Source organism: Emys orbicularis, chromosome 4, assembly GCF_028017835.1.
Source record: "Emys orbicularis isolate rEmyOrb1 chromosome 4, rEmyOrb1.hap1, whole genome shotgun sequence".
In the NCBI taxonomy this organism is placed as follows: domain Eukaryota; kingdom Metazoa; phylum Chordata; order Testudines; family Emydidae; genus Emys; species Emys orbicularis.
In genome coordinates this window covers 60,698,070-60,713,505 of record NC_088686.1, presented here as the reverse complement: position 1 = coordinate 60,713,505, position 15,436 = coordinate 60,698,070, and the positions used below count along the sequence as shown (strand labels likewise).

Genomic DNA, 15,436 nt, shown 5'->3' with positions numbered 1-15,436 from the left:
GTCCCTAAACCTCTGATTGCCAGAAGCTGAAACTGGATCACTCGATAAAGTGCCTTGTTCTGTTCATTCTTTCTGAAGCATCTGGCACTGGCCAGTGTTGGAAGATGGGACATTGGGCTAGATGGCCCGCTGGTCTGACCCAATTATCAAACTATAAATCTCTAGCTTTGTCTTTCTTTTCAGGTCTTACTGCAGATTTAAGGTAGTGGATTTAAGGGGAAAAGGTGTGATTTACACTATTTACTCTTTGTTCAGCTTCTGTAATTTTTTGAAATGTAAAGTTTCAAAGTTAATATATGATTGGGAAATAAGTGAACGGTATTTTTTTTTATCTCTTAATAGTATCAGATTCTACTACTTTAAAAAAATTTAGCTGAGTACTGTAAATTATTGTGCCATCTTTTTTTCTGGTAACACATTACCATCAATTTCCCTAAAGTTGAATATGACTGCATTAGATGCACATAATGTTATGTTCATTGCTCAACAAGTGTTATGGGTAAGGAAGACAACAATGTTATATCCATTTGTGATGGGATCACCATAGAAGTTATAAGCATATACTGTTCTAACACCATTAATTGAATGGGAGTGAGGTTGAGATTAAGTAATATCCAGTGGTATAACTGTGTTGAAGTTTATAAGCCAGGAATTTTCTAACAGTATTTTACTGTGTTGTACCATCAAAACATTATAATGCCATATATTTCTAATAGAGTGTAATGTTGTTGTGACATACCAGGCCATAATCCAGATTAGTGGGGGGATTTGTCACCTCTGTCCTGCAACATTGGGTGCCCTACAATGCCTTACTGTAGTAGCTTCTATCTGGGCCGCTCACAAACAAACTTCTGGCATGCAAGCCACTGCCTGAGTGTCTATGTGTAAATGCAGCTGACCATCTACACCCTGGCTCTCACCAGCCTTGGTTGTACTGCATGGTGACTTCAACCCACCCCCAGTCTGGGATCTTCCCCCAGAAATATATGTCATATCTGCCCAGCCATCTCCTGGACAGTATAAACTTATGAAGTCCATTATTCTTTTAAGGGAATAATAAGCCATCTTATTGTTTTGAATAGAGTACCCAGACACTCCAACTTAAACACACTTGGTTAGATAAAATAGTAAAATAAGTTTATTAACTACAAAGATATTTTAAGTGACTCTGAGTAATGAGGCATAAAAGCCAGAAATGGCAACAAGAAAAATAAAGATAAAACATGTAATAATATCTACTTAACAAACTATCTTTGTTGCAAAGCAAACTTTCTCACCACATGCTCCAGCAGATTACTGACCAACTCTCAGGTCAGGACCCTGCCCCCAAAGTCCAACAGCTGTATCCTTTTGTCTTCTCAGGTGTAGAGAATGAAATGAGCAGGGGGAGAGAGAGAGAGTGGTGCCTTGGGCTGTTTGTCCCTCCTTTTTATAGTTTTTCCCCCTCTTGAAAAATATTTCCAGCTGAGAACCAGGAGATAAAGAGTTTATCTGGAAGGATATTCCCTGCTGGTTTTCTCACCTATTTTAATTTCCTTTGTTTTTCCTTCCTGCTTGATGACTCTGTTTACTGCTTAAATGCAAATTAAGGCAAACACACATTCCTTCCTTTGTCTATGACAGACCTGACTTCTGCCTGGGCAGGGCTGTGTGGTTTGGAATGTGTGTTAATAATATCATACAGGGGAATCTTATAACTTCACATACAATGTTGCACACATATTTTATCAGGACAGTACAGACCAGCAATTTGAGTTTTCATAAATACTTTATTAAGGCATACTGGGTACAAAGATTATTACAATAATATGTACAGTGTGAATACAGAGCTGTATTCCGTCAGTTGCAAATTATTTTAGAAGGGAAATTTACCTTTCAAATAAAGCATTCTTTGTGATTAAAAACTTCTATTGCAGGCAATCTACAAAGTCTTCTTGGAAATGTGTTTCCAGAAAGCTTTGTAAGTTGGTTGCTCATCAGGCTTGCTGATTTTAGGAAACAGACTGGGCTAGTTTGGTAGGGCAAAAAAGACGAACAAAACTCACTCATTCACTTTGTGCTCAGGTGGAGGTTGGGATTGGAAGTGAACGTAGGTTCTTTGGGTAGCCTCTGCACATGCCCACTATTTGTAAGTGTGCCAGGTTGCTGCCGAGCACCAGAACCTTCTGAACCAATGCCCATCAGGGTATCCACTTTTTATTAATCCCTGAAGAAGGGCTCAGAGCTTTGCCCTGCAAGGAATGAGAAGACAAGACCTGGCCTCTCCGTTTCTTTTCTGGCCCTTGGGAAAGGAACTTGCATCACACAGCATTTACATGGGTAATCTCTCTCTGAACTCTGAAGCAGACTAGGCAGATGGTGTGCATATTGGAAGCAAGTAAAATCTCTGGATAGGAAGCTATGTTACGTCTGACTGGGAGCTGCATAATAGGGCTGAGGAGCCAAAAACTTCCAAAAATGCTTAAAAATCTTGTAAACGCCAAAAGCTATGCTGATTATTGTAATTAATCAACTGTGTACAACGATTAATACTAAAAGTACAAACAATAGGGGAGGCCTAATGAAAATGCAGGCGCAAGTTTCAAGGTCTTCTTGCTACTGTGGCTCAGAGGAACTGAGGTAGTTGAAGATGCTTTTGCTCTATCCTTAATTTGGTGAGTTTTAGAAGAACAAAATTTGAAAGTATAGCTCACCAGATTATGAGTCAATCTTCCCTTCCCTCAATGTGTTAACTATTCCTGCAGAAAATGGTTCAGAGCATACTACCAGATCATGTTGCCAAATCTGCTTGAAACAGATTTGGCAGCATGAAAATGACATTTTAGTCAATAGGATACCTAAATATTTTAAGATTCTAATAGAAACAGAATGAAAAAACCCCAAACCTCTTCTGCCCTCTTTTTTTTTTTATATGCTCCACATTCTAGCACACACTTTTCACATTAACAAAAGAAAAACCTGAGAGACCCATTCAGAAATGCCTTCACTTGAAAGTCTTTTAAACAGTTTTTTTGGTGGGCAACATCAAAAATAGTAATACAGTTTCCAAACATGAAGAATGGCATTCTCTACTACATGCAGATTTATGTCTTCTGTCTAGATGTGTAGTCCCTCAGATTTTTAAAACAGGAAACAACTTCAAAAATAGTTAATAAAGGTTTTCTGTGTATCAGGAGTCACCTGTTTAGGATGAATAATGAAGTTTCAGCCTAGCAATGCTTTAGCTGTTTCTTATACCAACTCTGATGGCAGCATGGCCATGGAAATGCAACAGTCTACCTAGGTTCTCATATTGGGACCAGTCACCATGTTATTTGGATACCTATCAGAGACTTTCTATTGTGTGTGACAGACAGCAGCTCACATTAGGAGATGCTTGTGTATTGCTGCAGACTTAATACACAGTGAACACCAGAAAATAGGAGTGACAGTTTTAGGATTATTCTATTAAATGATCGGTAGAAAACAAATGTGAATATTATGGCCAACATGGGGAAACAGAAAGGAAAATGCTTTCCTTGGTCACTTGAGACCTGACCAGTCTAGAGATGGATTATTTCCCCCCACATTTGATTTATAATCTGACCTAGGCATTTCCTGAGACCTTTGGTAGGGAAGATTTTGAGGAAATTATCAAAAAAATGACTAATCTTGACTGTTTTGAATGGGCTCCGATACTTGTTGTTTCAAGAACTGATTAACACTTTTGGGCACTGTGACGGGGTGTATAAACCTGACACTGGCTGGTGAGGGTTAATGAACTGCTCTAGGCAAAGCCTTCAATTCTTGGAGAGGGTTGAGCAGAAGGCAGGAGCTGCTCAGGGACCCACAGCCTGTTGAGGCCCCCTTCAAGAGAATGGAGGGCCTGATGCTGAACCATTACTTTGGAACTATTAGTAGAGACTTGTGGGTGCTGAACCAGTCTATTGCTTACTAGTTCCTTCAGAGAGTCTTGCTGTAATTTTGTATGTGTTCGTGTATGTGGTTTTCTTTTTGATCTTTGATAGCCCTGGGAGGTGTGGACTTCCACAGACTCAGTGTCAGGGCTCTCTGTCCTATAGCCAGACCTGTGCCAGAGATGGAAGATTAAAGGCTGTGTGAGTTTAAAGCTCATCCCTCACCTAGGGTGCGCCCTAGGAGACCATCTCTTTGCCAGGCACATACTGCCCTGACTTACAGTCCGTCCAATCTCATTGGCTTCACTGATGTTATGTGGGATGTAAGTCAGGACAAATTTGGCACACTATATTTAAACCTTTTTTTTTTTTCAGGGTTTATTTTTTAGCAGTTTTTGAGTTTTATTGTAGATGTTTAAAATCAAGGGGCATCTGGGCGTTTCCATTGTATATACTGTAATGAGTAATGTATATAATATAATTTATAGAGAATCTCTTTGTAATGTTCCCTAGTGCATTTTAACATAGTGCTGTTTCAAACAGTAAATGTTGCCACTAATTTGTGGTTGTCTGTTGAATTTAGTTTGACATGCTCTTCTAATTTTTTTCAGGTTTATTTCAGGTTTTTATCATAAAAGTATGCAGACTCCTCTGACTTCTGGCAACTCTTGGTTGCTATTAATTCCATGTGTATTCTCTTACATAATTCATATTTTAGCCTGCGGTATATAATCAGTTTTTGCATAGAGAGATATTGTCAGGGAAAGACAATAGTGAGAGTTTGCAAGGTATTATTTTTGGCTTGAATTGCACTGAATTAGGACTGATGAGTATGTTTTTCTCAGACCGCATGTTAATGACTTTCTTTCTAGTGAATTGATTTACACAAAAGATTGGTTTTAAAGAATCTTCACCAATCCATTCAATTACTTACATTTAAAACATTTTAAGTTTCATTTTTAAAAAAAAAATACAATGCCTCGAAATTACAGTAAGATGTCACTTTGAAGTGATACCAGTTTATTATTTAAAGTAATAAATGAATGCTACGTTTAGTTATTTTCTCCTTTACCAGTGTCATTTCATGGACCAATTTTTTCTGTGTAGCACCATTTGTCTACAAAAGATTATGGCTCCAGTCCTGCGAAATCCCCAAGTGCTGAACTCCTACTGAAATCAATGAGAGTTCCATATGCAGAAAGCTTGCAGGATTAGGCCCTTTATTGAAAGGATTCATTCATTAACTGATGATTTCTTTGTGCTTAGTCACTCGAGGCCTGATTTCCCCTCCCATCTCCCCCCCAAAACTGGATTTAAATATCACTGTAAAGTTCATTGCTGTAAATCCAGAGTAAATCACTGAGTCAATTTACACCAATGTTAGGTACCCAACTGAGTGTCTAAATGGCCAGTTTAAGTGTCACTAGACACGTGTCCTTCTCTGGGAACTGCACCTCAACACAGCGGGAAAGCCTGTGTGTTCCGGTGACTGGAGAACTGTGCTAGCGGGAGTTCTAACCCCTGGTAGAGCCACCCAAGCTCAAAGCATAGGGACCAGATGAAAAGGGGTTGAGTGATAGGCCAAGGACCTATCCCTGTAAAAAAAATTACTGTATAGAAACACAGCAAGGTAGCTATTTGAGCAAACAGCATGATAGAGATGGTGGAGCCTTGTTCATGCCCTAAATGATGTTTTACGGTGCAGGAAAGATTCAGATACTAACTTAAACAAACTACATATTTTTGCATACAGTTGTATGCCCGACATTCACAAAAGCAGGCCCTCATGATTCTTCTCCCCTTCAGCTAGTCTTGTCTTGATTCTGCTTATTTCTGTCCTGTTCCTACTCTGCTTGCCAGATAACACTGGTGTGCTAGCTGTGGCATCTGATTTCTTGGGGAGAAGTTATAATGTGAAGCTTATGCACACCCTTGAACTTGCATATACATTACATTAATGAGGTGGTATTTATGTTTGAAGGAGAGCCTTTATTCAGAGCCTATATTTTCAAGCATTTGAAACTTTTTAAAACTACCTTTTGACTTAAAATTTCTCTTATTATGCAGTGACATATTTGTTGATAGAGTTCCATTCGATTACTGTCTCTGAGATTTTTGAGATTTAAATAAACAAATTTTTACATGCCAAGAAGTCTGAGGTTTAGTTTTTGATTTGCTTTTAATTTGAAGATTTCTAACTTAATGAGGACATGTTTGTCTTGTTTAGAAAGAAGAAGCTATAAGCATTGCAAAACTGTATTGTACATATGCAGTATGTTTTTTCTGTTAAATTTTAATGATTCATGGAAAAATGATGGTATAAATGTATGTTTTTTAGAATGTAGATTTTTTTTAATGTAGAAGGTTTGCATACACTTTTTAAAAATTGCTGATTAGTTATATTTAAGAAAAATTAAAAATGTATTCCTGCAATTATTGGATGAAATTTTGTTCTCAGGTACACTAGAAGAACATCATTAATTTCAGGGGAGCTCAGATTTACACTCATGTGATTGAGAGCTCACTATATTTTAGTTCTTAAAAATAACATTTCTTTGAGAAGTAATATATGTTGATGTTTGCCTTAAACAGCCATTTTCTTTGGTCATATGAAATAACCGTTTCTCTTAACTTTTTATAGGAAGATGTGTCTGGTTGGCTAATACCAGGAGAAGGGTACACACCTGAACCAATGGAATATCAGCACCTAAATGAAATAGATGCTAAACTCCAAGTAGTACTCTCTAATAGAGATTTCTCTGCAAGTCACAGCTCCTGCTCAAAAGTCCCAAGCCAAATTTATCAGGTACAGTAATGCACAATGCCTATGAATTATAGATTTCTTTTTTGGAATATATGTTGAGGTTTAATGAAAATAAACATGTAGAAAAGTGAAAAATACACTTAAATATATCAGGAAGTTTCAGATGCAAAATCTGAGTACTGTAACTTGAATTTTATTAAACAGACAATGGACTTCAGTTGTACTTTTATAATGTGGTGTTACCATAGTTGCTGACAGCTCTGTCTTTTGGGGACTAAAATTGAGTTTCCTCTTTGTTTTTGAAGATTCAGACGGTTTTCCATGATCCGTTGCTGAAGTATGTGCAGTTAGAAACCGTAACAAATGTAGTGAAAATAATCCCCCTTTGGATGCTAGTAGTAAAAGGTGTTAAAGTTTTTTATTTGAAAAAAAGCATTGTTCAGATTTTGTGCCTGGAGGAGTCTAAATTCTCATTCTTGTCTTCAGTAATGTAGTGTACTGTGAATTAATGGGCAGAAAGTTTGGGTTGACTAAAGCAAAATACTGGTGTGTGTTTTTGAAAATGCTGACTAAAAATGTATAGTACAGTGTTCATTCTTGTAAACAAAAGTAATGCAGGGACATATCCCAATTTTTGCATCTCTTTACACAAATTTGTTCTCTTGTACTACATCTACCGTGCTGTTGGAACAGATGTTTCTACAGAGCCATACATTTGCAAAGCCATATGTCCTCAGTCATCTATTTATCAAAGAAACAAAAATCTCTTTGAGCTAAAGAGGAGTGAATTTGTCTTCTCCCTTGAGGTTTACAGTTTTTTGAAATTGTATCATTAGTTTTATTTTTACATTATTCTGAATTATCTCCTTTTTGGCATCCTGTTTCTGACATTTTGTCAGAATAACAGAAATGTTCCTCCAGCTGTCCGAGTGCAGGAGGAAGCTCTTCCTGATACTGATGTTAATGCCCTACTAGGAACAGATGTTTTAGTGTGTGAAGCAGCAACCCCCACTGGTCGTTAACTTAATCACATTCATAAATATGGTTAATATACATTGTTTTTAGGCTTATGGGTCCAATCCTGCAAACACTATCCAGTATAACACTCATAACCATGAGCAGTCCAGCTGAAGTCAGTTGGACTATTCATGATAAGAAGCACTATGTTTGGCCACATTAGACCTGTCATTGCTTTTGCAGAAAAATGCTCTGAAGTTTTTGAGTTGACTTGACCCCAAAAAACCAACAACAACACACAACATCTGAAATACTGTGTGTATATGCTTTTTAGAAAGTTTAAAAACATTTTATTACCTTTTAGGTATGTTATGAAAACTAAAGAATTGGAGAGTGTATTAATTCCATAAATAAATATTCTATGCCACTGATTACAAATTGACCATAAACTGGCAGTTTTGAAGTACATAAAGGTGGGTTTTTTTTTGACATTCTAATTTAGGAAATTATTTGCAAGGTTTTATATGGTATCTTTGTTTTTACACAAATATTCTTTCTAACGAGAAAGCCATTTGGATGAAATGTACCTAACAATTGAACCCTTTAAAAGGACTTTATTAATTCAGTCCAGCATCCTTTTATACTCCCTATTTAAATGTGGTGATAGGTTTTATCTAAACTTTGTGTTAACCAATTGGTACCCAGATAATTGTTCTCAAACTGTAATTACTATACATATATAATCCTGAATATACTCTCACCACCTCACTCCCGAATAAAGCCTTGATCTTCTGCAGCCTAACACCAACAGAACCCTTTCCTCCAATTCTTTTCAATGCCTTTTTGACAGTTACTTTTTATTAAATAGATAAGAGCAACAAGTAATCTTTATTACCTCAGAACACTAGGGAATCTTTTCACATCTGCAGAAGAGAGATAGAAAAGCCAACTTCAGAGAGGGTTCTATTTTTTGTGTGGACTTCAGGATAAAGCTGACCTGGGAAAACTGCAGGAGTAGTCTATGAAGAGCAAAAGACTGAGAGAAAGTTTTTGTCCTACCTCTCCTTCTCTCCCAAAAGTCCTTTAACAAGGGCAAGGTCCGGTAACTTTTTCTTCCAAAACGGTTCTAAAATCCACCCTTTTTGATTTGACCAAAGCCTCATCATCTCCTGTCTCAACTATGGCAATCTCTTCGTCCTGGATGTTTCAATACTAACCTCTGCTGCTCCTGTTCATTCAAATTGCTGCTGCCAAAAGTCTTTCTTGTCTGTTACTTCAAGATGTTGTCTCCTCTGAGCCACTCCACTGCAATTCAAACTTCTCGTACTTGCCTTCAAGGCCTTATCACATAACCCCTCTTTACATCACTGAGTTGGTCTCCTTTTGCTTTTCCTCTGCTCCATAAGCGATTTCAGCCTTGATATCCCCTTTATTTAGTTTCGTGACAGAGCCTCCCTCCTGTCCCTTATTCTTGGAATGCTTTCTCCAGTTTGTCAACCAACATCCCTGACGTAATTGAAATCCCTCATTAAAAACTCATTTTTGCCATGTTTCCAACAGAAGTGAGGTGGAGGAAAGGTAACCAAACTAAACAATAAAGGAAACAGAACTTGTCACCCATTTCCATCCTTGCTTCTCCTTTCCCTTCTTTCCATTATCTGTGTAACCCTTATGTTTGTCATATTGTATTTAGGTTGTACACTCTAAGGTAGGGTGACCAGATGTCCCGATTTTATAGGGACAGTCCTAATTTTTGGGTCTTTTTCTTATATAGACTCTTATTACCCCCCACCCCGTCCCGATTTTTCACACTTGCTGTCTGGTCACCCTACTCTAGGGACACTGTCTTTTAGGTGCTTTGTAAGGCACCTAGCACATTTCTGGGTGCTTGAAAAATAATAATAGTTATTGGGGTTTGAAAGAAGAGAACATTTGCTTCAAGTGTTTTCTGTTGAATGCTCTGGGGATTTTCCTTTTCCTGTAATCCACTATGTTGAACTTTTAGAATGAATAACTTGATTTATAAATTTTAACTGTGACAGATCTGCTCCACACCAGATATAATGTGCCCCAGGATAAGAGCATCTCTTTCACCGATTGTACTGCCGAAGATTTATAGGAGTATGAGCGTATATGATACGAGATTAGGTAACCAATAATACATGCCAGGGCATGGAGTTATAGTGTTTTGCATGCTTCATCATTCAGCCAAAGGCTAAGCAAATAAAAAGTGCCTTAAAAAAAAGTTACCAAGAAAGGGAAAATATTAAAGAATAAACCAGGAAAAAAACACACCTTCTTTTAGCACTTGCCTTCCACACACCATCATTTGGTAGATAAGCTACAGTTAGTAGTAATCACTCAAAGTAAGCTTTCAAGTTATATTAATATTAGAAACACAAAAACTATGGTAAAATAACATTAAGGTTCTAAAGTCAAGCACTCGAAAGTTAGGAAATGCTAGAATTGAAGTTGCCTATGTAACCTTAATTTAGCCTGCTTGGGCATTTCTGCATTATGTCTTTAATTACGTGATTGCATGCTATGTTTTCCACAAAATGACTGCCTCCATCACTGCACAGAATGGACCTGCTCTGGGGATGACTCAAGTTTATGTATTGAAGGTGTATGTATTGAAGGTGTTTGTAGAACCCCTGCCTCATTTGTTGCAGCAGTTAAGTGATTCATGAAGGAGTCATGGGATTGTGGGAAGAGAATGGATAGTCTCACGAATAAAGCAGTTGAATGCTGCCCTGGAGATTTAGATTTTATCCCTATCTTTGCCTCAGAGTTCTTATGTGATGGTAGGCAAGTCACGTAAACCAAACTTTTTTCACAGGTGGTCACTAATTGTGTGTTCCTCATCTTCTGGGTCCCCAAAGTGAGACCCTGGGATATGACTTACAAAAATGCTATATACTTCCAATGGCAGCTGAAGTCAGTGGGAACTTTGCTTTGAATGTATAAAGTGATGTATAATGCTAAGTACTCTGAAAAATCAGGACCTCAGTATCTCAAATTGGGCACCTAAAATTAGTGGGGACTGGTGACCTTAATCTCTCTGTGCCTCAGTTCCTCATTTATAAAATGGGAATAATACCCCCATCCCTTGCCTTGCAAGGATGCTTTGAAAATTAATGTTTGTGAAGCACTCTGATACTATAGGTATGATCACCATAGAAAACCCAGGAGAAAATTAACAATTCTGTGTTACAGGATTTGAATAGTGTGCAGTAAATAAGGCATTGCACCACACATTAGAAAAAATGAGGTTGAAGCAAAATACTGAATAGCTGTTTATTAAGCGAACACCTTCCATCCTGTGCATTGAATGAAGCAGGGGTCCTGTGGAAAAAATAGTATTTGATCATGTAATTAAAAGCTGTACAATAATGAATATGCACAAGGGAGCAGAATGAAGGTTGCACAGGCAACCTTTTAGTATAGTTTTTGTGTGTGTAACTTCCTAGGTTTACAGACGCTCCCGACTTACGCAAGCGTTCCGTTCCTGAACGCCTTGCGTAACTCGAATTTTGCATAAGTCGGAAACGTATACCCGACAATTACGTAAAAACAAACAAACAAACAAAAAAACCCCTCCTATTTCTAGCTTATGGAACCTTTTCCATAAGTGCGGATTTGCGTAAGTAACCGGGGGGCGTCTGTATTAAAAAAGCAAACTCAAAAAACTAGCTTTGAATATGTCACATCATATTGACACCCACATAGTTAATCATCAGGGTTAGAACATTTAGATCCACTGCACAGACATCTACCACTTGAACTAAGGGAGTAACTGGTGGTGGTGGTGATAGTAGTAGTAGTAGATAAGCAGTAGAAGGGGATGAGATGTACTTTGTTAGTGGTCTTCTCAGATACTTACAGACAGCAGAGGAATAGTAAGACTCAAGAAACCTGGGTTCCATTACAGGCTCTGTAGGGGAGTGTTCTATAATGGTCACAGACCCTTCTGCCCATTCCCCTTCCACCCTGTCCCCTCCAACCTGTCCCTGGTTCAGTCATGTCTCTGTCTCTGCGTACCCGTCTGACTCCACTCCTCCAGCTTCTCATCCCAGTTCCCTGCCCAGCCAGTCCCTGTTCCTTTCCTGCCCAGTCTTCGGACTGGCATGGCCGAGAGCTTCAGCTCCCCTCCATGCCAGAGGCGTACAAGGTGGCACAGAATCTCATGAGGCTCACGGCGCTGTCCTCCCCTCTGAGGAGAGACAGGTCGCCGGTGACTGCCTGACCCCCGATACCATCAAGGGTCAAGCTGGCGATGATGGCATGCTGCTCTCCATCCCCTGCATGGCACTTGTTGGCATGGGCTGCCCATGCGGGGGAGCCACACCGGTCCCCCAGTTCCGAGCATCACCCGCCAGCACCGCTCCTCCATGATCTTTGTACTCGGAGACCTTGGAGTAGGAGGCGGAATCCTACTGCTCCGATAGGACCAGAAGCAGAAGGTTCAGGCCCCGGCATGACCAGCAGCCCTGTCCGGCGCCGTGGCCAGGCCAGTGGCAACCCCCGACGCAGTGGCCCTTCTGGACACCCTGGGCTTACCATCAGAGCCAGGGTCAGAACAACGGATCGTGGTCCAGATCGGCGTCGGTGGTGTCGGTGTCTTTTGGGCCATCGGCACCGGGGGCATGGTTGGTAGTGATACCTGCTTCTGTCGCCCTGGCTCTGTCAATGTCAACACCGCCACCGCCAGCTTCAGTACCTCTGTCAGCAGCAGCATCGATAGCGGGCCCGGCAACCTCAGCACCGTAGGCCTCAGCACCGGTGGTTCCGGCGCCAGCGATAGCGGGAACAGCGGCTTGGGAGCACTGGACACCGCGTGACTCCCTCGGCGCCAATGGGAGGGAGCAGGCCCCTCTCCCAGGGCTCTCCTCTTCATCCTCCCCGGCTGAGGCTGTGGTGGGCACATCAACCTCCCTGGCCCTGGAGGATAGCAGGGTCCTGCAGCAGTTGCTGTGTGTGGCCCAGAACCTGGGGATCCAGGCGGAGGCAGTGGTGGAGGATGCTGACCCCATGGTAGACATCCTTGCCCCCTCCGGCCTCTCCCGCATTGCCCTACCACTGATAAAAACAATCAACAAGACCACAAAAACCTTATGGCAAACTCCGGCCTCCATTCCCCCTACAGCTAAGAGGAACGAAAGGAGGCATTTTGTCCCCTCCAAGGGATACAAACATCTGTATACCCACCCCCCACCAGATTCCCTGGTCGTGGATGCAGCCAAGCAGCACAAGCGCCAGGGCTACCAGGGACCCTCCCTGAAAAACCAGGAGGTCTATTCAAACGGGGGGATTGCAGTTCCGCATCTCAAACCAACAGGCCATCATGAGCAGGTACTCTTTCAATGCCTACAGAGTGATGGCCAAATTAGCTGAGCTGCTGCCACAGGACTTCCTCACAGAATTCTCTGCACTGGTAGAGGAGGGCAAACTCATTGCCTGGGCCTCCTTGCAGGTGGCGCTGGATGGAGCGGTCGCGGCCACGCGCACCATGACTATGGGGTGGCCATGAGAAGGGGCTCCTGGCTCCAGGTCTCAGGTCTTCCTTATGAAGTCCAGCAGACCGTACAAGACCTCCCTTTCGAGGGTTCGACCCTCTTCTCATTGAAAACTGATAAAAGACTCCACAGTTTAAAGGACTCAAGGGCCACCCTCAAGTCCCTGGGCCTCCATACCCCCACGACTCATTGGAAGCATTTCTGGCCGCAGCCTCCCTCGCGGTTCTACCAACCGCAGAACCGGCAGGATGGTTCTCGGAGGAGAAACAGGAGTGGCAGGAAAAGACCGCACCCATCCTCAGGCCGGGGCTCTGGCCAATCCAGGCCGTCTTTGGGCCAGAAGCAGACCTTTTGAAGGTGCGCTCGAGGACGACATACCAGCGCCACAACTGGATCCATCCTACCTTACCTTTTCATCCCAACTATCCCCTTTATACCTTGTGTGGGCCCGTATCACATTGGACCGTTGGGTGCTCCACACGGTAGAGAGGGGATACTCCCTCTAATTCTCTGCCCTCATGCCCTTCCCTGTCCCTCTTCAGGCACCCTTCTCACGAGCAACTTCTCATACAGGAGGTGCAATCGCTTCTGTTGCTGGGGGCAGTGGAGGAGATTTCTCAGGAGCTGAAGGGCAAGGGCTTCTATTTCCTGTATTTCCTAATGCCAGAAGCCAAAGATGGCCTCAGGCCCATCCTAGACCTGTGAGATCTCAACAGCTTCATGAAGAAACTGAAGTTCTGCATGGTCTCTTTGGCCTCCATTATCCCTTCCTTGGATCCAGGGGACTGGTATGCTGCCTTTGACTTAAAGGATGCGTACTTTCACATAGCTATCACACCGTCCCACAGAAGGTACCTCAGGTTTGAGGTCAACCACACCCATTACCAGTTCACAGTCCTCCCTTTCAGCCTGTCAGCGGCGCCTCGAGTATTTACCAAGTGCATGGCAATCGTGGCCGCATTCTTGCACAGGCGGCAGGTACAGGTGTTTTAGTACCTCGACGACTGGCTCATCAAGGACCGCTCCAGGGTTCAAGTGGAGGCACAAGTGGACTTCATAAGAACAACGTTCGACAAACTGGGCCTTCTCCTGAACATGGGGAAATCAATGCTGTCCCCGGTTCAGAGGATAGAATTTATAGGGGCGGTACTGGACTCGACACAGGCTGGGACATACCTCCCAGAAGCGAGATTCCGGGCCCTAGGTGATATCATTCAAAGTCTCAGGCAGTTCCCTACCACCACAGCAAGGAATTGCCTGAAACTCCTGGGACATATGACTGCACGTACATGCGACGCAACAGGACGCAACAGGAAGTGTCAGCAGTTTTGCTTCTTTCTGAATCACAGCCCAGGCTCTATCGTGGGCGTGTTCCTCCTCCCATGGGGGGACCACCTCCTATATGCGTTCCCTCCCATTCCTCTCGTTCACAAGGTGCTCCTCAGAGTACGAAGGGACGAAGCTTCGGTGATATTAATAGCTCCAGCCTGGCCCTGCCAACACTGGTACACACCCCTCCTCGAAATGGCTGTGGAAGCCCCGATCACCTTACCACTCTTCCCGGACTTGTTAACTCAGGATCATGGCCATCTGCAGCACCCGAACCTCGAGTTGTTGCACCTCACGGCGTGGAAGCTCCATGGCTGAACCTGATGGAGCTCTCCTGTTTGGACCCTGTCAGACAAGTCCTCCTTGGCAGTAGGAAACCTGCCACCAGGGCTACCTACCTGGCCAAATGGAAGAGATTTTCAATCTGGTAGGCTGTTATCCTCTGTGGCCAGACAGTAAAGGGGGAATGTGTAGCATTTTGAAACAATGAGTTACACATGCAGGAACCACCCCATGTTACAAACTCCCCAGGCTAAGCACACAGATTAGCACATCTGCCAAGATGTGTGGCTAAGTGGATGAGACTTGGAGTTGCCATATTAGAGACCTAGGGTGAAAACTTGGCCCCCCTGAAGTTTCTGTCAGAACTCCCTTCTACTTCAGTGGGCCCAAGATTTCATCCCGGGGTTCTATTCCCAGCTCAGCCAGAAACCACCTTGTTTAACCTTCCGGTTATTTTTTCTGTAAAATGGGGGGTGGGGCTGATACTTGTCTCCCTCCTAAGGTAGGAGTATAAAGGTCTGTTTCAGTAATGAGGATTGTGAAGGGCAAAAATTATTTTACTAAAAATACTACAGAATTATTACCACAAGTGAGTAGAAATATTCAGTCTACATCACCTGTCTCCCACCCATTGGGCTTTCCCTTGGGCTAACAAGTATCTTGCTAAGGGGCAGGGAAAGATCCATTTTGTC

At 42.2% G+C, this 15,436-nt stretch overlaps 1 protein-coding gene across 1 annotated transcript in view; it reads left to right on the top strand.

The window, feature by feature from the left end:
- FSIP1 (fibrous sheath interacting protein 1) overlaps positions 1 to 15,436 on the top strand; it is a 170,512-nt gene that overhangs the window by 31,549 nt on the left and 123,527 nt on the right. Inside the window, exon 9 of the mRNA XM_065404378.1 lies at positions 6,538 to 6,702. Coding sequence (XP_065260450.1) covers positions 6,538 to 6,702 — 165 coding nt within the window. The remainder of the gene's footprint in view (positions 1 to 6,537; positions 6,703 to 15,436) is intronic.